The 26,950-nt window shown below is 43.7% G+C and overlaps 1 protein-coding gene across 2 annotated transcripts in view; it reads right to left on the bottom strand.

The window, feature by feature from the left end:
- Positions 1–609: 609 nt before the first annotated feature.
- Positions 610–26,950, bottom strand: part of LOC118268409 (tubby-related protein 4) — a 28,846-nt gene continuing 2,505 nt past the window's right edge. Inside the window, exons 2-15 of one of the 2 annotated variants that reach the window (XM_035582877.2) lie at positions 21,882–22,046; positions 14,360–14,542; positions 10,694–10,867; positions 10,115–10,376; positions 7,425–7,525; positions 6,844–7,068; positions 6,403–6,619; positions 5,731–5,895; positions 5,378–5,499; positions 3,626–5,267; positions 2,939–3,167; positions 2,651–2,807; positions 2,292–2,489; positions 610–2,106 (exon numbers count right to left, since the gene is read on the bottom strand). In XM_035582877.2, coding sequence (XP_035438770.2) covers positions 1,990–2,106; positions 2,292–2,489; positions 2,651–2,807; positions 2,939–3,167; positions 3,626–5,267; positions 5,378–5,499; positions 5,731–5,895; positions 6,403–6,619; positions 6,844–7,068; positions 7,425–7,525; positions 10,115–10,376; positions 10,694–10,867; positions 14,360–14,542; positions 21,882–22,046 — 3,957 coding nt within the window. In that variant the 3' untranslated portion in view covers positions 610–1,989. The remainder of the gene's footprint in view (positions 2,107–2,291; positions 2,490–2,650; positions 2,808–2,938; positions 3,168–3,625; positions 5,268–5,377; positions 5,500–5,730; positions 5,896–6,402; positions 6,620–6,843; positions 7,069–7,424; positions 7,526–10,114; positions 10,377–10,693; positions 10,868–14,359; positions 14,543–21,881; positions 22,047–26,950) is intronic. The other variant, XM_050706636.1, reaches the window with a different exon arrangement.

Genomic DNA, 26,950 nt, shown 5'->3' with positions numbered 1-26,950 from the left:
AAGAATTGTATTGTGAATCTGATTGAAAAAGATCGAACGAACAGATCTTCGTTCTTCTCCATAGGAATCTAAACTTTGGAACGAGCAAATAGCTTCACTAGAGGGCTGACCGACAGACAGACGTTATTAATATTATTATATTTGCTTTGACGTTCAAAAGTGCCTATGATTTAATTTTTTTACTGATTTTTAACTTATTGAGTAATAAAAGTGGTTTTAAAATTCAGTTATGTATTTTTTATTTATTTTACTTTTATTACTTGGTTTCTATTTCGCATGAATACAATTTCACAATATTCAACAATACTTGTAAAACAAAAACAAGATTACTTAAATTTTATCGATATCAACAATCGACCTTTGTCTCGCCCTAGCATACATGAGTTTTTATGCGTGTTAGAGTGTACGTCAAATGCAGTCATTGCGTTTGTGTGACAACCAATAGCAAATTCGAGATTTAAATGTGTGTTATTTATTTGTGGGGGTAATCCGCTCAGACATTGGTCTCTTGCTTGTAGTGAAATTAAAGGGTGGGAGAAACGGCGACACGCGTTCTGATACAAATCAGGAACTATTTCATTTCTACTCTCTTTAAATGTTCTGTGACAATAACACTTCTAACAATCTAGTAATAATTAACCATAGATATGTAAGTTTTGATAAAAGTAAAAAACATAAGTGCAATCAAAATAACTCTTCTTACTCACACTAATTCTAGGTATGCACTTATGTAGAACTTTTATATACACAGGTAATACGATTCAATAAATCAGTTCATTTATCTTAAACGAATATAATTTTATAAAGTAAACAAAATAATATTAAAACATTGTTTTACATAAATCCGTAACTTTTAATTGCACGAAAAGTCGTATTTGCAATTTATAAACAAAACGGTAAACACGTAGAACAATAAGGTAATAAATGCAATAGTAATGATACAATGACAACAACAATAGTTAAATATAACACACATGACAACAATGTCTTCACCTAGAACGTGCTAACACGCACATTATATTCGCTAGACTTTACTTCGATAACTGATGGACAGTGATACTTTACCTGCAAGATGCGTGACATACCTAGGCCGCATGCTCGGTAACTAAATATCAATCAAAACAACGGCAACGCGATACCTTTGTAATATACAAAATGTTACTCTGGGACCAAATTATAACTTCACTATAGTCATGAGCCTTACAACATCAAGAGGTTGTGGTAACTACAAACTATAGGCCAGTACATTAAGTCACTTTAGAATTATTTCATTATGCAAAATGTCTATCGTGAAAATATATAATATTTGTATCTTAAATTATTTACTTTTGCTATAGTGGTATCATGAAATTTACATAAGACATAATAAGCTGTCCATGGTGGTCCCAATAGTAGGGGAGCTCAGAATGCTCAATTTGGATTTACTCGAGTGTTGTAGAGACTAGATTAATGATATTACCTTCCACTAGTGATAGATCAAGACCCCAGAGCCCCAAACTAAATGTATATAAGTGTATGCATTCTCCATGCATTATTAAACATGTTATTCTTACGCACTCAAGTAATTCCCAAAATTCCTTCATGGGCTCCCCTACTACAATGTGTCCGATTTCTTCATTCATCGGCGTTGAGACTGAATTAGAAACTTTACAAGGCTATCCTATCTACGCTTGTGTAAAAATATCTTTGGATGGGCGAGTTCGATCAATACGCATAAAAGACGAGTGTGTACAAAGCTTCATCGACCAATGGCGTAACAGCTTCTAACGAGGACGCTGACCGAAGATATTGGCGAACACAAGTTCCTATGAGACTTTATAAGGACAGAAATGTACCTACAACTAGCTGCTATTTGCTTACCGCATAACGTGAATGTGATGTGACTGATAATATGACAATATAGAACTGCAACGCAAAAGTCTGATAGGCCAGCCTCCGGTCAGCTTGGCTACGAGTGCCGAGCGCTGTTAGCGATCGTAAGGATGGAGTTTACTTCAGACGTTGAGTGACGTTGGCGAGAGCCACCGCGAAGGCTTGAAGCGCTGAGAACGGGTACTGGAAGTCCAGTGTGTACGCGTTGCCGTCGATACGGCCAAACTGCATCACCTGAAGAATGCGAGAGGAAAAGTTAACATAACAATCAAGTTCAAGTAAGTAACGGTTTAATACTTTGACTGCCAACAAAAATCTGTTGAAGGCAAATCCTCCGCTAGCGCCGGTCATTTTTGACCCCCATGGCGTTTAATGTGTTAAGAGGTTTTTATAAAACACTTGATGCTGTGATTTATTACCTGTTTGCCATGATATTCTATTTGGAAGTTCTTGGCGGACTCCTGCGTGACGCGGCCCCCGAAGTCGAGCTGGTAGACCTGGCTGTTCTCGTTCCACATGGGCGCCTTGTTGTGCATGACGAGCTGGCGCCGCGCGCTGTTGTTGCGGCTGTCGCTCGCCGAGCTACTGCCCGACATCACGCCGCCCGCGCGCTTCAACTGCACCAATATACGAGTGTCATGCCAATATGCCGTGTAGCTCAGTTAAATAAGGCCATTGCTGATACAATTTGACGATAATAAAAACTTGTGACAGCGGCAGTTATATATCAAAAAATCGTTTCGTAACATAGTACCTATATTAAATATGTATGTCCTACCTTATTCCTAAGTTGTGCCTTCTGGAAACTTTCCAGATCTCTATAGTTCTTGCCGTTGACCTCGCTGTAGCCGCCGCCCGTCGAGTACTCGTCGTCGGAACTTTCGGACGGTTTCTTGTTTCTTCTTCGATTTAACAGTGGAGAGTTCAAAAGTTGTCTGGAAAATATTTAGGTATTGTTGGATTTTAATGTCCTGAAATTACAGATGATATTATTTATGTCAAAATAATATCATCAGTAATTTCAACTTTAAAAAATAAATCAACTTTTCGATAAAAGTTAATTTACCTGATAGGCGAAGCGGAGGAGTACCGATGCCTGCGTGGTGGAGTGTGTTGCGGCGTGTGCGGTGCGGCGGCGGGCGCGGCGCCGTGGTCGCGCGCGGGGCGGGGCCGCGGGGACGCGGGCGCAGAGCTCACCTCGCGGGCCACGCCCCCGCCCGCCCCGCTCCCCGCCCCGCCCGCGGCCCGCATTGACCGCGATGCCAGCAGCCGTAGCGCCAGTTGTTCCAGCGAACCTGCACGCGATACGTACATATTACACCACCGGCGCTTACAGCTCCAGTACTCGTGACTACCCGTGTCCATGCCGCGTCGTGTCTCCTAGATAAGCTTCATGCGTTCTATAGAGAAGCGAGCGGCTACCGGGGTGGAAGCAGTATGTGTCGCGTGTCAAGCACTCGGTGTGAGCACCGTGGGGGGTGTCGCGTCAACTTGGCCGTGCGCAGCAGACCGCAGTGGGTCGAAACGAGCGTGGGAGTTAGTGACCATGTATCGAGTGGTGAACTCCGTGTCAAACTAATGTTCAATAAGTCTAATTACTCGAAATAGGGGTGCAGCCCGGGATATTAGGAAGCCGTCAATAGATTACCCGTAATCCAAAGGGGCGTATTCTGTCGGGCGAGGAGCGGGTGCGCCGCCTCGGTGTGTAGTGTCGGACGGCGGGTGAAGTAAAGCATCTACTTATCGTACTAACTGTAATACTTGCTGTAGTCGGAGTCGCTGTCGGCGGGCGGGCGCGGCGCGGGCGCGGGCGGCGCCCCGCGGCACGTGTTGCAGGCCGCGCCGCCCCCGGCGCGCCGCGACGCGCGCCCGCTGTCCGACGCCGACGTGCCGCTGTTGTCCTCGCCCGCGCTGGTGCAGCGGCTGCTGGACTGCGCCGACGTCACCTCGGCCTTGGGAGACACTGTGTCCACCCGCGACTGTCGCTTACTCTTATCTACGGTTAGTGACATTTCACTGGAATCGAGACTCCTGGACTTGCCACATCTCCGCAAGCTCGGTGTCTTGGTACACTCGGCCTGCTTGGAGTCTCCGGCGCGCACGTGTCGCCTCTGTCGCCGGTGGCGCTTGTTGTTGACGAGTACCAGTCTCCGCGGCGGCTCGCCCCGCAGCGCGGTCAAACTCACCTGTGCGTGCAGTACCTGAGGGTCCACGAGGTCCAGATAGCCGACGCTGCAGCTCCTAGTCATCGTGTCGTACACGGGGATGGTCGCGCACACAGGACTAATAGGTACCACAGTCGTCGTCCTCTGCACTTTACCGGTAACCTCCCGAGCCTTGTCGGTCAAGTTACTGATAGTGGTATCCACGGGGGTCTCCTCGTCGATAAACTTCAAATCCTCACTTTTCTGCAAGTGTTTCATTGCTTCACCGCGTTTACTCAGAGCGTCTGGGTGCACTTCATGCTCGTAATTTTTGTTACAGAGCGATTTAAGGATCCTCGTGTTCATGTCGTACGAAGCAGACTCGCCTCTGCTGCAAATGTTTTTGCGTAATTTTGAAAGGCAATTGTCCGTAACGTGATTATCACATTTCTTTATCGTGACCTGTCTGCTCGGTTCCAGACTTAAATTAAGATTGAAAGACTGTTGTTCGATGTTGGACAAGTTTCCCTTGAGCGACACGTTGTCTCCCCGCACGCTGTAGTCGGTCCTGCCCCCGCAGAAGTCGCCGCGGCCCCCACACGTGACTGTCTGCGGGGAAGGTCGCTCGAATATGATGTCTGTGGGCGCGACTGCGTTTTTAGGCGACTGTAGCGTGGGGACGGAGCTCTCACAGCGCAGCGGGGAGATGGCGTGTCGGTTGGGCACGCCGGCCGTGTTGCTGACTCTCCGCTCGGTCTGGCTGGCGTGGCGCACGGCGGCCGAGTACACGGTCTCCGGCACGTTGCTCACGGTCTCGTTGGTGTTGGTGTCGATGTACGGGAACTCGTCGTACGACTCGGCGCGCGCCAGCGACGGGCTGTTCTGGTTGTTGTTGTTGGCCACGTAGCTGTCGTTTTGATTGCTATTGTTGGTATTATTTAATCTTTCGTTGAGAGTTAATTTTCTTCTGATATTATTATTGGTGTGCGACGGAGAATCGTTGGAGTCGTTGGACTGGAACACTTCCTCTTCATCCTCGGAGAAGATGTTGGGATTAAAGTTAGGGTCCGGGCCTACGGGGTAGTCGTCCCGCAGCTCCGTGATCATGAGCGTCATCTGCCTCGGCTGGAGGTGGAGCAAGGAGGTCTTGTACGTGACCTGGCCGAGGTTGGCCGGGACATTTTTAGCTAAACCGTGCATTTTAAATTTAGTTCCCCATATATTAGATGTTACTTCTACTAAACGTACGTCCTGTAACAAGAACTCGTGTGTAGATATACAACATTAAATGGAAACAAATAAATTGGAGTCATATATCTTATGAATATACGATGATATAAGTAAGGAACAAAGTATGGTACCTCGGGCAAGGAGTCGATGTAGGCGAGTTCGTCAGGCGCGTCTTCCTTCTCGCTGGAGTTGCGTACCTTCCGCCTCTCCCGCGCCCGGCGCCGGCGCTGTAGTCGCGGGGACCCGGAGCAACCTGGTATAACTCATTATAATAATCGTTCTACCACTGGATTCTACAATGCAATCAGTAACAGGGTACAATATGTTGTAGCTTTATTGATTGCACATAATTTATATTTAATGTTAGGTACTGTTTGGGTGCCAAGCTCGACTAGTTTCAAGTCACATCGGGACTCTTACGGGTTGTGGCTCGAAACTAGTAGAGCATTTCTCACATAGTAGCAGTAGTTATGAATGAAGGTACCTTCTTCTCGTTCAGTGTCGGAGGAGGAGGTGTGTCCGTGCAGCGCGTGTCGGGGGCGGGGGCGCGCGGCGCGGGGCGTGCGGGGCGAGCCCGCGCCCCCGCCGCTGGACGAGCTGGTCGCGCCGCTACTGCTGCTACTGCTGCTGCTGCTCGACGCCTTCTCCGCTGGCGTATGATACACAAATATTACGATGTAAATAAATGTATTTTATTTACCTTCGCAATGGAGGATATGTTCAAGACGCTGCACTGGAAAGGACGTGGCATCAATATCAATGGCGAACACATCTCTCACTTGCGATTCGCAGATGATGATCATTATGGCGATAATGGCAGAAACGCTGCAGGACCTACAAGGGATGCTGAACGACCTGGCTGACTCCTCTGCACGCATCGGCCTACGGATGAACTTGGACAAAACCAAGGTCATGTTCAATGAACATGTTCTACCGGAACCGATTGCGATTCACGGAGCCGTCCTCGAGGAGTTCGTTGCAGAAAATAAGGTAAAATCTTTACCTACATAGGCAAACGTTGCATTTGTATAGGCTAGATAATTTAACTTTGACGGATGAGGTGAATAGGAGAATTCAGTTGAGACTGGGCATAGTTTCGGATCAAAGTGGCCATAGTAGGTCAGTCTGTCTGATCCATAGCTAGTCTATCCCCTACCTTCAGCTTGTGGATCGAAGATCACGAACTCGGGTCTAATCTTGCTAGTCCTCCGTCCCTTGAGCAGCGGCACAAGTCCCCCGAGGTGTTCCAGGTACAGGGTGTAGGCGCCCGCCTCCTCGTCGTCGTGGCGCAACATCGTACAGTGCAGGCGACCGCCGGCCGCCGGCGGACGGGACACGAACAGACGGAGTTCGTTCGTCTCGGGAACGTTGCACTGTAATATAGATAGTGAGTATGAACGTTTTATTCATGAATTCTATGGCAAGATAAACATAATCGCATTTTGATTTGTCGTGCGGGTGAGTTTACGAGAAGCGTATTCTCTTCACCCCAAAAAGTTGGCATTCAATATCTTCGAGTATCTTCTAGTGTCGCAAGTGTATAAAGGCGATGATCGCTGATTTATCGTGTGCTCATCAAAATAAGAGACATCCTCACCCGTATAGTGTGTGCGAAGAGGTTGGCGAGCGCGGGCTGCAGGCGGGGCGGCAGCGGCAGACGCGGCGCGAGGCGCGGGTCCCGCAGCGCCTGCGCCGCCCGCACGCGCGCCAGCAGCTGCAGCGGCGCCACGACGCGCCACACGCGCGCCGTGCACACCGCGCCGCCCGCGCACACGAACAGCCGCCGCGCGCAGTGGCCCCACGTCAGCGCGCGCACCGTGCCCTGCACACACCACGAATCGAATATGTAATCAAATGTGTGCATATATCACGAAATCATCCCTTTGATGTAAAGAATCACCGTGGCCACGTGACCTTGCGACATCATTTTCCATATACATTTACGTCTTAAGGTTTAATCTGTCCTGGGACGTGGAATCTGGAACTGCGGACGACCTAGCGGGTTATCAAGGCTCTGGCTCAAAGCAGGAGTTGGAATGACCCCATCCCCATGATATCAGTAAGAGCCAAACACTTCGTCCCCCTCAAAAAAATTACCACGTATCATTTACACGTCATATTGAAGCTGATAATAATGATTGCGTCATATCACACACATGTCCCGAATAATGGACTGACCTGTGTGTAAGGTATGGGCACGGTGTAGATGAGCGCTCCGGTGTCTGAGTAGAACTTGACGACATTCTTGTAGGGAGGCGAGTCCGCCGGCTCGTCCGCTTCTGCAAACATCATGAGCGTAAGTGTTTATTCACGTAGGAACGCGCGGGTGGTAGACTAGCTACACTTCGTGGCTGTCCACAATGTGATCTCAATACTGAAGATAGGATTCCAACTGGATTTACGAGCAAGTAAGTATTAAAAACATATAAAAAGCTGCGAATTTTACACAGTAATGCGTACGTAGGAATCAAAAGAAAACTTTAAGTCCCCGTCATGATTAAAAAGATAAATGATTAATGAAAGAACCGTAATTAAAATATTTGGAAATCGCTAACAGTGTTAAAAGTAGTAAAGAACATCTAACTGCTACTATTCCACAATGACGCAAGCGTTATATAATTATGTTTTATGTTAGTCAGTGCCATGATATAAAACCATTACGATATAAACTCATAAAGACGCGGTGCTATTAAAAAACATCCCACCCAAAACATAAATGTGAAAGGCTGCCAAGTTCGATAATATTGGAATGCTTCGCCTATAAAAGAAGTGAGATCTAAATAAGTACCAAGTTCCATACACAGACCTCAGTTAAAAATTCATATTACTTGAAGTTTTAATGATCAACTTTTCAAAGAAAGTATTAACACTTGGCAAGTTTTCACACACTTTGTTATAAACCTACTAAACGCAATGAGTCAAGTATATAAGGTTCTATTAAAACTTGCCAAGTTATAATCATTTTTAACTGAGGTCTGTGTATGGAACTTGGTACTTATTTAGATCTCACTTCTTTTATAGGCGAAGCATTCCAATATTATCGAACGGCAGCCTTTCACATTTATGTTTTGAATGGGATTTCATTTATTTTTGTAAGGTTTATTTTCTTTTTTCTTATTTTAGCGCCTTTGACTAAATACGAACCTTCGTAAGGAATTTTAGGTCGGTACGACCATTGGAAGATATAGATAATTTTTTTGTTTTAGTTCCTTAGGGGTATGAATTTACACCTTCATTATTTTTAAAACCGACTCAATACTTGGCCATTTTCAGATTTTTTCCTTTACCTTGACCTAAAGACCTACCTCCATGCCAAATTTCAAGTCAATACGACCATTGGAAGTGGACTAGGTTTTTGATGAGTGAGTGAGTGAGTCAGTCAGTGAGTGTATAGTAAAAATAGCGATTTTCTGACGTCAATATCTCAAGACCTACAATAGGTACATTAATGAAATTTTGTATTTTAGATAAGTAAGTAGATCTCGACAGATACTAGAAATTTCATATGCGTAGCTTTATAAATTAGATTTTGAGTTATAGGTGGGTCGAACTTGGCCCGAAATGGTTCGTGTAATATAACCCACGGCCGGTGTGTCGGTTTTTTGCTCGAACTTGGCGGACACACTGCCGTGTGTCTATATATTGACCATACAAGGCTGACTGCTAAATAAAATATCGTATTGAAACGGGCCCAACAAAATGAATGCATCGTTTGATCGTTTATCAAAACGATACAAAAGCTCACTCCACACGTCGATTTATCAATATCAAGTTTTCAAAGGAACGATTCGGATACGAGTAACCAGAATATGAGCGTGTGTGCGTAGGTTTTATGTGGCGAAAATTAGTAGAGGTTTAGCCATCTATCAATTTAGGTATATATTTTAATTTAATTATCGACTTACTCACGGAACTGTTTGACGAGGAACTCGACTAGTTTCAAGCCATCCTAGAGGCTCATATTCATTAGCAGCATTCCGCGACACACGACGCGGCGATTGTCGCATAATAATTAATTTAGAATGTCTCAGGAAAGTTATAATAATAAAATTATATTTTATTTCTAAAAGAAAGTATTTGTTAATTATTTTTGTCTTAAAAATTAAATAGTATAATAGGGAAACGTATTTGTATATGAATGATACTCGGTAGTAAACAAAATATAGTTCCCAATTGCCTGACTGGTTCTGATTTCGTCTACGGTAGCAACTTTAGTGCATTTCTATGTCATCTAAGCTAAAAATTGGCGTCACACGAAGGAGACTTAAGGTTTCCCTATTGCAAAACATTGTTTACTTTACAAGGTGAACGCGTTTGCTATATTTCTAAATACATGAAACCTATAGGTACATGTACATTGATTACTGTTAATAGGATTTTAATAACACTTTCAATCAATGAAAACTTGGATGTTAGTCTAAGTTTACGTAAACTATTAAACATTTTGTTTTCATATATATCGATTTACAAAAGCCTATCGCCCAAATACTGAAACGACACTCAATTTTAAGTTACTTATACTTAAATATTGTTTGTTCTCTGTCTTTTAAAAAGAATTTGTAGCGACTAAACTATTACTGAGAGCATCTTAAAGATGAGTGACGTTTGAGTATTTGACTATATGACTCCTTCACAATCATTCACTACCGTAAAACGGGGTGAATAGAAACAAATCAGGGGTGAATAGGAACAACATTTTGTTGTGTTTTCACGTAATTTAGAACTGTTTACACCATTTTAATATTTTTTATTAATTCATTATTAAAACCAAAAACATGAAAACAAACTAATAATCCTTATAAAAAAAAAATCTATTCACCCCCTGAGTTTCTATTCACCCCATTTTACCGTAGAAAACTAGGACTCACCAGCAATGAGAGTGCCCGCGACCGCTAGCAGTTCCCTGGAGTTGGCCCACTCCATGGCAAGCGTGTTCCCCCGCAGGCCGGTGGACACCCGCACGGGGCTGACGTCATCGTGCCCTCTCAGCAGAACTATCTCCCCGCTCCCGAGCGCCACGGCCAGCACATGCCCCCCATTGTTCTCTCCCGTCTCCTCACCTTCTTCCATCTTGAACTTCTCACACGACCAAGCCATCGAAATTATGCCGCCTTCAGCTACTAGTTGTACCTGTAGATAATATAATAATATGCACATTCTGCACTTAAACTTATGATATTATTAGCTAGAAGTGGTTGTAAGAAAGTGCTCTACCCTTTGAAAATATGATGACATCAAGTGTTAATTACAAAACACCATGGGAATGAAGTGAATGAAAGATATTGCAGACAAAACAAGAAAATCATTTAAAAAAATTATAAATAATCCACACGGCGCAAAAAGGTCAGGTGCTCAGCTAAAAATCCGTAGTTCTAGCACGATGTCTCGAGTCACAGCGCAGAGTAGCAGAGTAATATAATTTATAATATAATGATTTGTGAAATAACCTGTGAAACCATAGCACCGTGGACGTCCATGACGACGAGCTGTGCGGAGGCGGTGCCGAGGTACACCTGGTTGTCGTCGGGCGTCCAGCAGCCGCAGGTGATGCGCGCGTCCAGGGACAACATGGACGACCAGTAGCGCTGGCCTGCCACCGAGCCCACCAACACGAACCCGTCCTGATATACAAATAAGTTATTATGCCCAATCTGTTGTGCACGAGAATATCATTTAAACTTCTTTTTTTATAACTTCACGCCTTTAACTCCGAAGGGCTAAGCAGAGGTGCACATTATGGCACATAATGCCAATGTACACCCACATTTCAAAATTTATGTTGTAAGTCCCATGTAATAGCGGGTGAGCCTATTGCCATGTACTGGGCACAATTCCAGACTCCGTGCTACTACTGAGAAATTTTCGAAACCGAAAATACCCAGTAATACTTTGCCCGACCCGGGAATCGAAACCGAGACCCCTAGCCCGGCAGTCGCACTAGCGACCACTCGACCAAAGAGGCAGACAAATAAATCTTGTTCATAAAATAGCTAAGTATTATGTCCAATCTGTTGTGCATGAAAATATCATTCAAACTTCTTGTCTAGTAAAAAGTCCTATCACATTCGACCGACGGACAGACGACGCCCACGTACGTACGGCAGGCCTCTTCAGTAACAGACGTGGGCATCTCAAAAGGTGACTCAAAAAGATAATGTCAAGAACCCTCGTGTTAAAATTAAAACAACATTTACTATTATTTACTGCGCCCATGATATTTTCAGCCTTCAAAACGTTATTATTAGAATGACTTCTAAATTAAAAGCGTACAAAATTAAGCCTTGTTACCGATGTACGACGTGTAAATACCTCTCAGCGGAATACAACACATGCTTCTAAAAGCTGCCTGAAATGTTTACCTAAGTAATTAGTGTAAATGTTTTGTTCGCATTCGTAATAATACGTAACGAAGGTAGCACCGCAACGTGAATTACATATTGTTACTTAATTAAACAATCATTAAACCACATATGTAGGTACTACCGAATAAAGCAATAATAACTTAGAGAAAATTTTACTAAGCATGATTTCTAGTTACTTGATCTGATATTTATAAGTAACGCATAAAGCGATTCAAGAATGGCTATAGAAATGTATCTACCGCAGTCCACATTCAATCTGCGAAACGAGGACCAGACGGAGAAATAAGTACGAAAGGATGTAACAATAAAGGAAGCCCGTAAACCGCAGAAAATAGGCTATCAATCAACCCGAAAGATTTCATCTCTTATAACGCTCACGATCGCCGTGATGTTATAATAAATTGGATTGGACCCGCAGCCGCTACAAACTTTATCGTCCCTAACCGATTTCACAGTTTTTATTGTCAGCCTGCAAAACTTTTCCATCAATACAAGGGGTGTTACCGTGTTGGGTCGCCAGCCAATATTAGCATAAAAAGAACCCAGTGAGGAGCTGTGCCAAAAATCATATTGTCAAGGCCTGTGTGTTCCAGTTATTCGTAGACACTGTCACACTGAAGACAATGGAAGACGCTCTTTGTGAACTATATATACCTAATACGAGTGTCTTGTGTATAGCTACAGAAACAACCGTATGTACAAATACGAAATATTACGACCAGCTTTATGGATACGTCAATATCAGATTACCAGTCAGTACCGTTTTATTTGTCTGATATCATTTAGAACAAATACCTACAACTAAACCTATATCCCCCTATATCCTACCTGCGAGTGCGTACTAATCTAGACCTAATAAATCAAATAATGGCTTCACCGACAGTGCATTACGTAATTTGCGACTAGATCAACTCGCTAGCATAGAGGAGACCTATAAACATCATGTCCTACAAATTGAAGTATGTTGAAGACGACAACTGAGACAATGACGAGTAATACTGAGATCGGAGCACGCCCCCGCAAAATCGGCACACCTTTCTAAGCACGCTTCACGTTTGTTTGTGTTCAGAGGTGTCACGTAACGTCCGCCAGCCGGTGTCACGGAGAAGCCTTTTAGCAAATTGCTAGCGACATTTCGACTGATCCGGCGGAGGTTTTGCTCCAAATTCACGTGGATGCACACCACGTGGCGTAATTGAACTGACATATTGTTGGTGCGACGATACTTTGATAACAAATCAATAATTCGTCAACGTGATCAACTAATTGAAGGACAGTTGAGACTATCTCCTTTGTTTTGACATCTTACGGATAGTGATTACTGAAATGTTTATTCTGAAATAGTAACAACCAGTTGGTGATTGGTACTATCTCAAAACAAACATTTCGACCGAACACGAACGAATACGACCTAATCTAAAACTCGTTAAATTATTCATAACAACCCCAATTCAGAAAAAAAAACTATATTCAACAAAATATGACCTTTCTATTGGCAAAGCCTTATTTTTTGCCCGTTCCGCTTTAATACGGTACCCGCTACCGAGCAATAGGTATGATGTATATCCAATTTGCTTACATAAGGCCGCCAAACATAGTTTTAGAAACGAGCCCGCCTGCACTGAAAGGTTTCTGAACAAACTCAGTTCCATTTAGGTAACGTATACCTGAACGATATACTTTAATTCCTACATAACAATTTAACATACAAATTCAGTTTAATTTGCATATTCATAAAATAATCTATATAGAATTTTAGAGGTAACGCTTTCATTAATATTTATGCAAAGGAATTAAATAGTCGTAGTCTTTCTAACAAACTTGAAATAATGTTCTAATTAAGGCCTAAAGCATTCGGTAAACTAGACAAGCACTTATTTCTTCGTAATAGACGGACTCTTTTCCTTTTAGTTCACATCACATGAATACATGATTCCATATAATAGCAACCCTCTGCGGAGTATCAAATTAGAAATTCTTGAAGATTGTTGCGGCCTCGACAGATAGGCAATAAATCCCTTTATGGACTTCGTAAGGGTTTCTAGGTAACCAATTTCAAAGAAAGTATTAGTTCGGGAAGAAACCCTGTGGACTACCTATGTAAAAAGTATATGTAATGCATTTATTTGGTTAGCGTCGGTCGCCGCGCCGCCCGCTTGTTTGAATGTGTGCGGAAAATTACGTCGGACTTGTCGTCCGCAGATATTTCTATCAATAAATTAACTGTAGGGGACCACTGTTTGTATTGGGCGATGTTTCACTCCCGAGCCTGGGTAAGCACGTAAATTAAGTAGATACGTTATGTTTGGGACTTTGGCTGGATTTTCCACCGGACCATCGTCTGTTATTCTGTCAGGCTAACCTTTCCAGTATTTTAGGAATTTTCATACTACTACATTTTATTTCGTTTCTCTAACACGTGCTTTTTTTGTGAGTGGAACATTATTAAATGACCGCCCTGGGTGAAGCGAAAGGGAGTGTCAATCTTTTACTGAATAAAAACCGCCCTTTTGTACTGCTCCATACCTATACGGCGACCTCCCCCAGGAAGTCGACGATCCTACTTGGTGATATTCGACAAGCGACGTAGTGTTAGTTAATTGTAAACTTATGTATACCACATTAAGGAAGGCAAATAAAGAATTTGAATTTAGTGTTACTAAGGTCTGGTTCTAGTTGTGCGTGTCGAGCAAAGGAAGCTCGCCGTCCACAGATCAGTACCTCTCACGAGTACCTACGAGTTACACGTACCTGATAACAAATGAGTGCCATCCGTCCATCGTGTGACCAAGAGAAGTGCGTGACTGGAGTACTTCTGTCGTTGATCAGCTCGATGCTCCAACGACCTTCATATTTGATCCACACGAAGATCACTCCGCTACTGTCGCATGACGCCAACTTCTGGTATGGCTCGTTCCATTTTACCAGGATCACCTGGTTAACAAAAAAAAAATTAGTAAAGCTTTAAATAGATCTGAATTTAAACGGATTGGTACAGGTAATTAGATCAAGTATAAGTAGCCAGGTCCACTGCCAAATGGCACATCAAACCTGGAATGAAGAGAGGTTTATGGAGGGTAGGCTTTGTGTAAAATATTAACGTTTCGTTGAACCCTTTTTAAAACTCAGTACCGACTTTATCCAAGTTGGACAAAAGTTAGGAGAGTTAATGTTAATAATACATTAGATGGGAGATGAATGTAGCCGTGATATCCGTTCAGTTGCAATTTAGAATCTCTGCTGGTAAGGTAGCTAGCATTCAAAAATATTGGCACTATTTTAAGAAATAGGTACTTCATAGGATAAAACTAATAAGACATTTATTTATAGACATAACACCAGGGGCTCTTAAATATAATCTAAACATTTAGCTGCCTCAACACACATCTTAAATGTCGGGCATACGACAAGTATGTCACTTATAATTACAGCTACAAAGGATCTGTCTCAATTATGTACTAGAAACAACTAAATAACGACTTCAGCCGTGGGCGGAGGTAAGTAAGGATTAAGTACATACATACATACATACATAGAAAATTAACGCACTAATAAATCTACTTAATTTCTCACAAATCCAAGTTAATTACTACTTCTCGTAATGTCGATACGCTTGGAATCTTTCCTTGATAGATATAAAACGAATGACGCATGTGTAAGTACTTGTATAGAGAACATCAACGTATTATTTACTTATGTACATAGGTAGCATTTAGAGTTTGTGGGCTCGGATGATCTGTGTGTGGTAGTTAATGGTAAAAATAAATAATAAGATTAGATATTAAGAATGCTTTATTAATAACCAGCTGACCGGGCAAAATTCGTACCGCCTCAAACATGTTTTCTCACCTTTTAGACCTGCCCTGGACTTCCACAAATAATTCGTGACCAAAATTAGCCAAATCGGTCCAACCGTTCTCGTTAGCGAGACTAATGAACAGCAATTGATTTTTATATATAGACATACATATAATCTACCATGTTGGTCTTCATTTATTATGAAAGCAGCTGACAGTTTTCATAATTAGATAAGAACTATACTGCAAACTCCAATTTTCAATGTTTCACAAGCATCAGCATAATGTTCCCACCATATTTTTGCAGAAAAAGTATAACGACGTCAAGCACACGACCCTAACTTTTTAATTTATCAACTTGAACATTAACTACGAGAACATTGCGAGTACGATGTGTTTGTTCGTCGCTCGTACATCCAGCGCCAAGAATCCACTCTAGTGACAGCTCTGGATTAATTACCGTACGTAGTTTTAATTAAGTAAGGTGCAGTACTAAGTGTAGTACTCGTTGCCTGTAGGTACCCCACTGTGTATATCGTACCAAGACATTCAGTCGTGCTCACTCATTCCGTTAATGAAATGGAATGGAAATGCTCTATCTAAAGCTTGCATTTTCTTTATGATTGACGACAAAATAAAGTTAGATTACAGTTTTTCATTCGGTGCTTGATTACCCCTATATTTTCTTTTCAAAAGCCCGATTAATTAGATCCAGTAGCCGAGGATTTAGTTAACGCCAGAGTTTCAGCACTAGTTATAGAGGGGGGTAATTGATTGGTGTCGGAGCGCGGCGGCGGGCAGTGTTCGAGGTTAGTTTGAGCGATGCGATGGACCAGATGCAATCCGTCTTCCTAACTCCTGGACATAACCTTTCGGACTAATTACGTTGAAGTTTTGATAGCATATGTCGACACAACGATCTTTACGACACGATATCTTCCAAACTAAGAAAATAAACTATAGTAGGAAGACGGGAAAAGGAAGTATTGGCCCCCAATAAAAGCCGATAAACTTTATGGCCACTGATAGATTACAGCTTTGCCTGTTCAAGTAGAAGAGCGAAAACAATATTAACATAAAGGAAATTCCTGTTTATCCAATTGGCTGTATAAACATTCTTGAGCTACTCAAGATAGGCAGTAAAAACGTGTATTTATATTTGAAGATTATACTCGTCTTGTTCGAAAGGCAATGTTATTACACATTCCACGTGCCCTTGGTAGCTCCGCTCCATATAAGTTACACCCACTTACAGAAACTGTCGGGATGCGAAGGAATCCAATGTTACGCACACTGCCAACAATCACACGTTTGACACAAGGCCCGCGACTCCAGCGGGAACATCAAATTTATGAGGATGTATAAACCCGTCTGTGACTATACCTAGTTAAATTAGTGTGAGCTCTGGTATCTAAAATAGTCTCGGTATGTCTGTAAGGCTTCTTTGCTCACAAGATAGAGTACGCAGGTATATTTATTATGTCTACATTCATTTAGGAAGTAAGTTGTTGTTAGTTTCGTATTGTGTTTTATGATATGATGAGGTAAAATAATGATCGAATTTAATTAGAGCTTTGTTAAAATAACTGGTTAATATTAGGCAAAATCCAAAAAAAGATTTAAACGTCATGAAAAGATTGTGTTGCGATAGCGAAAAAGAGGAATCAACAGCCAAACAGAACAAATTCTACATACCTTGTAGGTACCTCATGAAACAAAGAAAGTAATCATTCCCACAATACTATATGTCGGTAACGAATTGATCAACAAAAAGTTACCAAGTCCCTTAATTACATTTTTGCCTGTCGGCTGCAGGTGTCTGTTGTTGTGACCTAGTATTATTAACAGCACGTTGACACCACACTTGAACGAATAAGTAGGCACGAACCAAGAACCTAAGTGTTATTTTTGCAAATATTATGCTTGGGTAAATATAAAAGGGCTCCACTGGAGGCCAGGGCGAGTGCCACTTAAACACGATAGGGTGGGGCTTAAAACAAAGTCATATATTACTACGGTCGAGGACTTGGCCTTTTGAACGTAACGAAGTCCACTCATTGCTGCGAGAGTTGCCGTGTTTCTTTTGTTACAGGCAAACTATGCAGCCCTATTTTGATTGTGTCATATGATATCAATTAGTTTCAGAACACGCCTGTTTAAAGACTTTAGTAAATCCTGTTTCATCTGCTGCCATCAACTTATTTAAGGTGTTCACGCGTCAGTGATATCCTGCTACTTATGCCCTAGTATATTAGGTGTGGTTGTATTGCTTACTTATGAATCAATGGGGCTGGCATGTTCATAGAATAAAAGCCCCTTAAATAAAAGATAAAAAAAGAACACGACTGATCACGTTAAAAAATAATTCATGTCTTTTCTTTTTTTTTATTTTATATTGTTTTAGAGACTTTTCGGTCAAGAACATAGTCAGCCCCGTTAGGTAATCGTCTTTCCTTTTCTCTTATAGAAATGATATTAAATAGGTGTTGTTGACAAAAAATCTATAATAATATGTACCTCTGTACTGTACCTACCCCAATTCCATAAGCCCTATATAAAATACGAGGTCCAAAATTAACAAGTAATGAAATGATTAGAATCAATTTTCTCTCACTCAAGTATAAAGTACTTGTTCTAATTAAGATCGCAAAATGCTTCCTGTTCTTTCTTTCAAAGAACACCTGGCGCCGTTTCTTGACTCCAATCGATTGTTAGCAACTGTGCTACCTGTATTTACTTCCCAGTAAGTTCAAGGAAGGGACATTATGCTAATTATGGCCAGGTATAGGAACAAACAATGGTCTTTTGAGATAAACTTTTAAATAAGTACTTGGTTTGTTAAAAAATTACATCCTTTTCCAAACTTAATGATCGACACTTTCCACTTATAAAAAACTTAATGATCGACACAATATTCTGCAGCTAACACCAACTAAATGTAAATCTGTGGTCACGAAATGGCTTCGTACATTGGACTATGACATGACAGAAGACATCATATCCTAAAAAAAAAAAAAAAAAAAATCATATATATTAGTATATATATATATATATTAGTATATATATATATATATATATATATATATATATTTATTTATTTATTAATTAATTATAAGCAAGCCTTACTGTTTTTATTATTTGTGTGGTCCTATTTTCGAGTGGGTGCTAAGTTGCTAACACAAACTAATCTAGTTTAAGTGATTTAATGTAACGGAAGAGCATATGATTTGTGTATTAATTAACCCACCCAAAACATAAATGTGAAAGGCTGCCAAGTTCGATAATATTGGAATGCTTCGCCTATAAAAGAAGTGAGATCTAAATAAGTACCAAGTTCCATACACAGACCTCAGTTAAAAATGATATAACAAGTTGGCAAGTTTTCACACACTTTGTTATAAACCTACTAAACGCAATGAGTCAAGTATATAATTTTCTATTAAAACTTGCCAAGTTATATCATTTTTAACTGAGGTCTGTGTATGGAACTTGGTACTTATTTAGATCTCACTTCTTTTATAGGCGAAGCATTCCAATATTATCGAACTTGGCAGCCTTTCACATTTATGTTTTGGGTGGGATTTCATTTATTTTTGTAAGGTTTATTTTCTTTTTTTCTTATTTTACTTTACTTTGACTAAATACAAACCTTCGTAACGAATTTTAGGTCGGTACGACCATTGGAAGATTGATAAAAATTTTGTTTTAGTTCCTTAGGGGTATGAATTTACACCTTCATTATTTTTAAAACCGACTCACACTTGGCCATTTTCAGATTTTTTCCTTTACCTTGACCTAAAGACCTACCTCCATGCCAAATTTCAAGTCAATACGACCATTGGAAGTGGTCTAGGTTTTTGATGAGTGAGTGAGTCAGTCAGTCAGTGAGTGTATAGTAAAAATAGCGATTTTCTGACGTCAATATCTCAAGACCTACAATAGGTACATTAATGAAATTTTGTATTTTAGATAAGTAAGTAGATCTCGACAGATACTAGAAATTTCATATGCGTAGATAAAATAGATTTTGAGTTATAGGTGGGTCGAACTTGGCCCGAAATGGTTCGTGTAATATAACCCACGGCCGGTGTGTCGGTTTTTTGCTCGAACTTGGCGGACACACTGCCGTGTGTCTAGATATAACTGACAACGAAACGAAGGAGCCTGGAACTCACGACACAGGGAATCCTAGTGTGAGTTCCAGCATTCAAAGCATTGTATGTAATTTCTGATCAATAAATTATTCTTATTATTAAAAAAAAAAAAACTAAAGCAGTTAGCTCAGAATTTATCATTCCGTATTACTGAAGCACTATCAGGATAAAGTAAACAAAAACACGGACGAAAAAATAACGATTTATACAACAAGAGACAATAGACTGGCACAGAGTGTACTTTTTTTGTGAATAACACATAAGTCACTGTAATTCAAAAAGTGTATAACTTGGGATTTTTTTATATTATTCTGATAACTGTTGGAATCTTACCGATCACCTGGTGCCATATCGACGTTGATGTCAGAGACACCTGAATAAACTGCAAGAACCACGAGGTAACTATAAAGACCAACATCCTATTGAGAGGAACATCATTGAATGTGACAAATACGTGTTTCATTGTTTGTCAAACAACTTGATTACTTGATTGTCCTACTGATTGATCTCAAAATGTTCAATTATGTTATGTACAAGAGACTATTATGGCACAAGAACAAATAGAAGACAAAGGACTCGCTCGTTGAGGAACAATATTAAATCGCTGTTCAAACAATCCCGAATAGACCGTAAACAAGTTGATTTTAATGAAGACTCGGATACACGGTAATTATAATGATAAGACGACATTTTATTTGTTTGTTTGTTCAACTTTTTTAATAATTTTTCCTTTTGTGTTCAAAAGTAGAATATCGTGTAACTTTTTCCTGTTTTTCTTCGAAGGAGTAGGAAGAAGCGTGCGTAGATTAATTACGCCCACTTTTCTTCAACTACTTTATTGAGAGCGAGACTATCGTAGAGAAGCAATATAACTTAAATGTTTAATCGCTTTGTGCCAACCAGATGTGTTAATGTAGCGTTAGGCTGTCTATCCAATCAGTGTAGCTTTGAAAAAGGTTAATGTCCAATCATTTGTCACTAAAAATAATCCCAATATGGCAACAAAACTTAGTTCTCACAAGCGCCATTAGTCGCAAATTCATACACGACAGGTCTCATTAAACTTTTGTACTTCACAGTATTTTTGTCTCCGCCGTAGTAATTATTTATGATATTTTAAGTACAGCTTTACGCTCCAACATCCCACGTTCATCTCCTTTCACGTCTGTTTCAGTTGACCGCGGGCTCCTTTTATTTATTTTGTAAAACGTATTTAACGGCAATGCGCAAACCACGACCGTGTAGCTGAAAGCATTCGCTTATCTACTGACGCCACATTTCAACAAGACTAGAGACCGAACTTTCTAACGTGAATAGGTCGCAAGTTCAATTCCAACGCGATTTTTCTCATAAAAGAGGAGTTCCGTATATTATTACCTAACTGAAAAGTATACATTTTGTAGTATTTAAAATAAATAATTTACATTTAAGTAAAGCCATGACTGCATACCTAATCTTTTGTAATCGGCCCATTATTTGCGAAAAGTGGATATTTAATGGTTGTACAAGAAATTTTCAATAAAGCATTCGTAAAAGGAAATCTTAATGAGTGCTCTTAGGTATCTCCACAAAAACCGTGATGAAAATGTGAATGTGAAGAAAATGTTTCAAATTCCGAAGCAGGTCTCGCTACTATTATGTGGCTAAGGTAGTTTGTGTTAGTCCAATCAAATACATAGGTACAGAGTTAAACTTGTCCTGGTAGTCTGGTACACGAGATACCATCACGCGATGTCACTTACTGAGATTCCCATCGAGATTAGAACGTCGATTTCTTGGCTAACACAAAGGTCACAAACAATTTTAATGCCGTTTGCTACATTCAATACTTCCTTTATACGAAATGTGCATTCGACGGGCCTCAAAACAATTCACGTGTTACGTCAGTGTTCCGACATTTTACGGCAGTCACATCCATTCTGAAACCATTATGAGGATCGTGACTCGAAATTAAACTGGGATTTACATTGTGTCTACGTCAAAAACATTAAATTTCTCTTTTGGCAGATTCAAATGGATAGCTAATTTTTAGGTCAGGGCAGAATCCGGACCTACATTGGACCAGACCTAAATAGAAAATCGATGAGGTTTTTCTACATTGTACATTGCTTTTGTAAAAAAGTAGGTACTCGAGGGACTGGATCGGGATCAATACGACATACGTATACCTAGAGAAGGGACTACAATGAGTTCATTTTGTGAAACCGTATAAAAAACACAATTGAATGGACTGACTGGGAACTGTTTGTACTTTTGATCCGCCAAAATTTCCTTTTATAGGAAAATATTTGAATGGTGTATAATAAATAAAGTAATACTCACATCAGATCGATGTCCACGCAGATTGTAATTTGTGCGCAGCGGCAGTTCGTGCGGCCGGCGCGCATGCGACGATGTGAACGTAACTCCTACCACTCCTCGGACGTTCCCGGTAGCCAGCCATCCTTCTTGGTAATAGTTGTTGCGGTTGAGCTTCCAACCCTCCTCCTGTTAAAATAAAACACATTTTCAATTGTAATAAGGGGCAAAATTAACCTCGAATCTAGGAGGAGGTCGTGATGGATTGCCAGTAATGAATCCATTCCGCCTCCTCCAGGCGAATATCAACCACTGCGCCGCCGCTCAGGACCTGTTGCTCCAGAGCATAGCGCAGTGGTCGATCAATGTTGCTGTGGTCTCCGAGCCGTATTTTGTCCCGCCCAGGGATCACTGGGTTGCGGATCTGGACGGCTCGGTGACCATCATCTCGTCGGCCGCCGCCGGTACCCCGACTCTCGAGAACGCTCAGAGAGGCCGGGGTTGTGTCGCAGCACGGTTCGGAGAGATCGCTGTGGTGGGCGTGTATTTCTCTCCGAACCGAACTCTCGCCGAGTTCCACAACTCCCTGAGGGAGTTGGTCGCCGTCGTCGTCGGGTTCCATTCCCTCCCCGTACTTGTCCTCGGGGACTTCAATGCCAAAAACTTGGCTTGGGGTTCCCGGTTCACTGACGTTCGGGGTAGGATGGTGGAAGACTGGGCTCTGGAGACAGGCCTAGTCGTCCTGAACCGGGGTTCTGTCCCCACGTGTGTGCGGATGCAGGGTGAGTCGGTGGTGGATATCTCGTTCGCCAGCCCCGCTCTGTCACCCCGTGTTGTTGACTGGCGCGTTATGGAGGAGGTGGAGACGTTTTCTGACCACCGGTATATCCGGTTCAACGTCTCCGCCGAGTCCGCGGACCCGCCAGTCAGACAGGCCCCATGTGGCCCGCGTTGGGCGCTAAGACAGCTGGACCGGGAGCTTTTCCTGGAAGCCGCAATCGTGCAGGCCTGGGTGATACCACCGGACAGGCCTGCCGACATTGACGGGGAAGCAAGATGGCTCCAGGACGCCATGTCCAGAATATGTGACGTGGCGATGCCCCGGGTCCGGCCAGGTCAGCGCAAACGCCAGGTGTACTGGTGGTCGCAAGAGCTGGCTGCTCTGCGCAGTGCGTGCGTAGCTGCGCGCCGCCGGTACACTAGGCACCGCAGGCTCCGTATCCTCCCTCCAGACGCGGAGGTTAGAGAGGCGGAGTTGTACGAGGGATACAAGGCGACAAAGGCCGCCCTCAAAGCGGAGATCTGGCGGGCTAAGGAGGAAGCCCGTCGGGAGATGCTGGAGACTCTGAACAGAGACCCGTGGGGGCGCCCCTATCGGATGGTGCGTGATAAACTCCGCACTTGGGCTCCCCCACTGACACAGAGTCTCCGGCCAGAGGTCGTGGAGGAAGTGGTCGGCGCCTTGTTCCCCCGACTACGGAGGGGCTTTACCCCTCCATCCATGACTCCGCCCCTGCGGTGCCCAATGCGGGCCACAGCGACGACGACGACGACATCGTTCCGGAGGTGACCGAGGCAGAACTGAGAGCGGCGGTGCGCCGGATGGGCGCCAAGAACACCGCCCCAGGACCCGATGGCCTGCATGGCAAGGCGTGGGTCCTGGCCTCGGAGGCTCTCGGGCCTCGATTAATAGGTCTCTACAGCGCATGTTTGGAGAGGGGCCAGTTTCCACTTCAGTGGAAGACGGGAAAACTGGTCCTCGTGAAGAAACCAGGGCGCCCTGCGGACTCTCCGTCCGCGTACCGGCCCATTGTGCTGCTCGACGAGGTGGGAAAAGTCTTCGAAAGGATCATTTCGAACCGCCTCGTCGCGCACTTGTCCGAATTTGGGCCGGACCTCGCGGATGGCCAGTTCGGCTTCCGCAGAGGGCGCTCTACGGTGGACGCCATCATGCGCGTAAGGGACCTCACGACGGGGACTGCAGTGTCCAGGGGTAAGGTCGTCGTGGCGGTGTCTCTAGACATCGCCAACGCCTTTAACTCCCTACCCTGGAGCTGCATACTAGGGGCACTTCGGTACCACCGGGTGCCTACCTACCTCCGTCGTGTAATCGAGGCCTACCTGTCAGACAGGTATGTTACGTTCCCCGGTCGCCAGGGCGAGTGGAACAGGCGAGAAATGTCGCGCGGTGTTCCACAGGGTTCGGTTTTGGGGCCGCTCCTGTGGAACATCGGTTACGACTGGGTGTTGCGCACCGACCTCCCGAACGGCGTCAGCGTAATCTGCTACGCCGACGACACGCTGGTGCTAGCGCACGGGAGGTCGCACCAGGCGGCGGCCAATTTAATGACGACAGCGGTTGCGATAGTCGTTGCAAGGATCCGGCAATTGGGACTCGAGGTGGCGCTCCACAAGTCCGAGGCCATGTGCTTTCATGGCCGCGGGAACGTGCCACCTCCAGGTGGGTCCCAAATAACGGCAGGAGGGGTTACCATCGGCGTCGAGACGACGATGAAGTACCTAGGACTCGTCCTCGACAGTCGATGGAACTTCGTGGAGCATTTCCGACGTTTGGCTCCTAAGTTGGAACGGACGGGGGCTGCGCTTAAGCGGCTCCTGCCCAACCTCGGGGGCCAAATGCCTCCTGCCGGAGGTTGTACGCGGGGTCGTGCGGTCCATGGCCCTCTACGGCGCCCCTGTGTGGGCGCCGAACCTGATGCGGCGGCCAACTCGGACGCTGCTCACGTCCCAGAGGGTCATGGCCATCCGAGTGATCCGTGGATATCGCACGATCTCCGGGGAGGCGGCGAACCTCCTTGCCGGATTACCGCCGTGGGATTTGGAGGCGAAAGTGCTCGCGCGCGTCTTTAGTCTGCGCGCCGACGCGCGTCGCCGGGGCGAAACTCCGCTGCCGCGCCAGATTAGTGCGTGGCGGGACGAGCTCCGGCGCGATCTCATGGCGGATTGGCAGCAACGACTGTCGCAACCGAGGGCTGGGCTCGCTGTCATTGCAGCGGTAAGTCCCCTCTTTGAGGAGTGGCTAGAGAGGCGCCATGGCGTCCTCACCTACCGCCTGACGCAGGTGCTTACCGGACATGGGAGTTTCGGTAGGTTCCTGTTTTTGATTGGGCGGGAGGAAACGCCCGGGTGTCATCACTGCGAAGACCGCCCGGAGGACACGGTGGAACACACGGTTGCGGTCTGCCCTGCGTGGGCTGAGCACCGCCGTGCCCTCAGGGAAGTGATCGGCGACGGCGACCTCTCGCGTCCGGCTTTGGTTCAGACCATGGTGCGGAGCGAGGGGGACTGGGATGCCGTCTCCTCCTTCTGCGAAGCAGTTATGCTAGCTAAGGAGGAGGCGGGACGCGTGAGGGAACGAACTTCCTCACGCCCCAGCCGACGCGAAAGACACTCCGGGCGTCGGGGATCGCGTGACGATCTCCGGCCACCGTAAGTGCGGGTCTGCGGACGGCGAGCAAGGGTAGCTCGCCGCCCGACCAGAACCAGACCCGTGCGTGCGGCGCGTTGCGTTCCGCGCGCGCCTCAAAGAGCCATCAGACCACCACAGATGGGGCCCAGTAGGGCTGATGGTTAATCCGGAGCTGCGGACTACCTAGCGGGTTTACCGGGGCTCCGGCTCGACAAGCAGGAGTAGGAACGGGGTGGTTTTTAGTCAGTAAGAGTCTGACACTCCCTCTCGCTTTGCCCTGGCGAGAAGTCATTGGATGATTTTCCCCCCTGAAAAAAAAAAAAAAAAAAAAAACCTCGAATCTAAACCTTGACCTTGCTTACTATATCGTGCAGCTTCGAACTCCATTTTTTTATATTGCAACTTACCTAACTACACTAAATGCATTTGAAATACATCAAGTATTTACATATTAAAGTTAGTAGATGAACCTCTTACTAATCCTACATTTCAAAAACGGAAGTACGGTAGGTAATTACGTACGGGAGTTGTTAAGACAAGCTAATGGTTTTAATTAAATAGTATGAAACTATTGCAGTGAACAAACTTGCTCCCTTACTCGTTCTCTTACATAAATAAACATACCTATTGCGTTGAAAGGGGCACTAAGCCGGAAGGGTAATAAAATAGGTACCCATTGTAATGAATAATTTCAGTGTACAACTTTAGTTTTAAAAATACATAACGTTAACGAGTTATTAATTTTTGAGGGTCGGGCGGAAGTTTTTTTGCGGTCCCCATGGACCACGGAGTACCTTTTACAGGTACCTAATTTACTACTTTGCAAGGTACCTGAGTGTTCCTAGCTTTTAGACTAAAGGTGAGAGGTAGGTTAGGTAACAAATTAAATCTTTGCACGCTCTCGCTGTATACCATTAGCTAACTTCGTTAGTGCAAGCGCAAGACAAGTAGAACTTCGAAAGAAAATGTTAATGGAATCGACGGAAACCCACCATAGTATTATGTAGATGATACAGGAATGGTCTAGTACGTATCTATAGAGTTGTAAGGCTAGCACTACATAGGTGATGCAATAAGGTTATACAGAAACAAATTGAATAATTAATTTTTAATATCGCTACAAATAGCATGTTCGCTTGTACGGGCCGCATTAATAGGAAGCCAGGCAATTAACAGGCACGTAATGGTGCATGCCCGTCCCGACGACGGCGGCAGACCGGAGATCGAAGGCGAAATTGGCAATTAGCTAGATATTACGATCCGACACCCTTCGCTCCATTAATCCATACGTTGGCGCCCAATTAGGACACATTTCTTATCAATTAGTGCCATATCCTGGAAACCCTATCACTTGAGTACTCATATCACCCTTTTCCCCAGTAGGTAGGGTCTATTTTCGAGATAAATACTTCAATCAGAAGGGTTGAAAGGATCAAACTCGATTCTATACTTCAAAATCCCGAATGAAACAACTTGATACCGTTGTCCTAGCAATTACAAAACAAATACGCACTCAAGCCTCTCAAAAGGTACTTACGAGCATTTTTTGCTTAACGATAAAAGGTAAAGTGCTTTCTTCGCTTTATTCGGATGGCTTAATTAAAAGCCGTTAAAAGGACTGAGTGGAAATATAATTGAGAACAAGAGGCAACATTATGAATGA

The sequence above is a fragment of the Spodoptera frugiperda genome, chromosome 29 (assembly GCF_023101765.2).
Source record: "Spodoptera frugiperda isolate SF20-4 chromosome 29, AGI-APGP_CSIRO_Sfru_2.0, whole genome shotgun sequence".
NCBI lineage: Eukaryota > Metazoa > Arthropoda > Insecta > Lepidoptera > Noctuidae > Spodoptera > Spodoptera frugiperda.
Note: the sequence above shows the minus strand (reverse complement) of the source record. Positions and strands in the feature narration are given on the sequence as shown.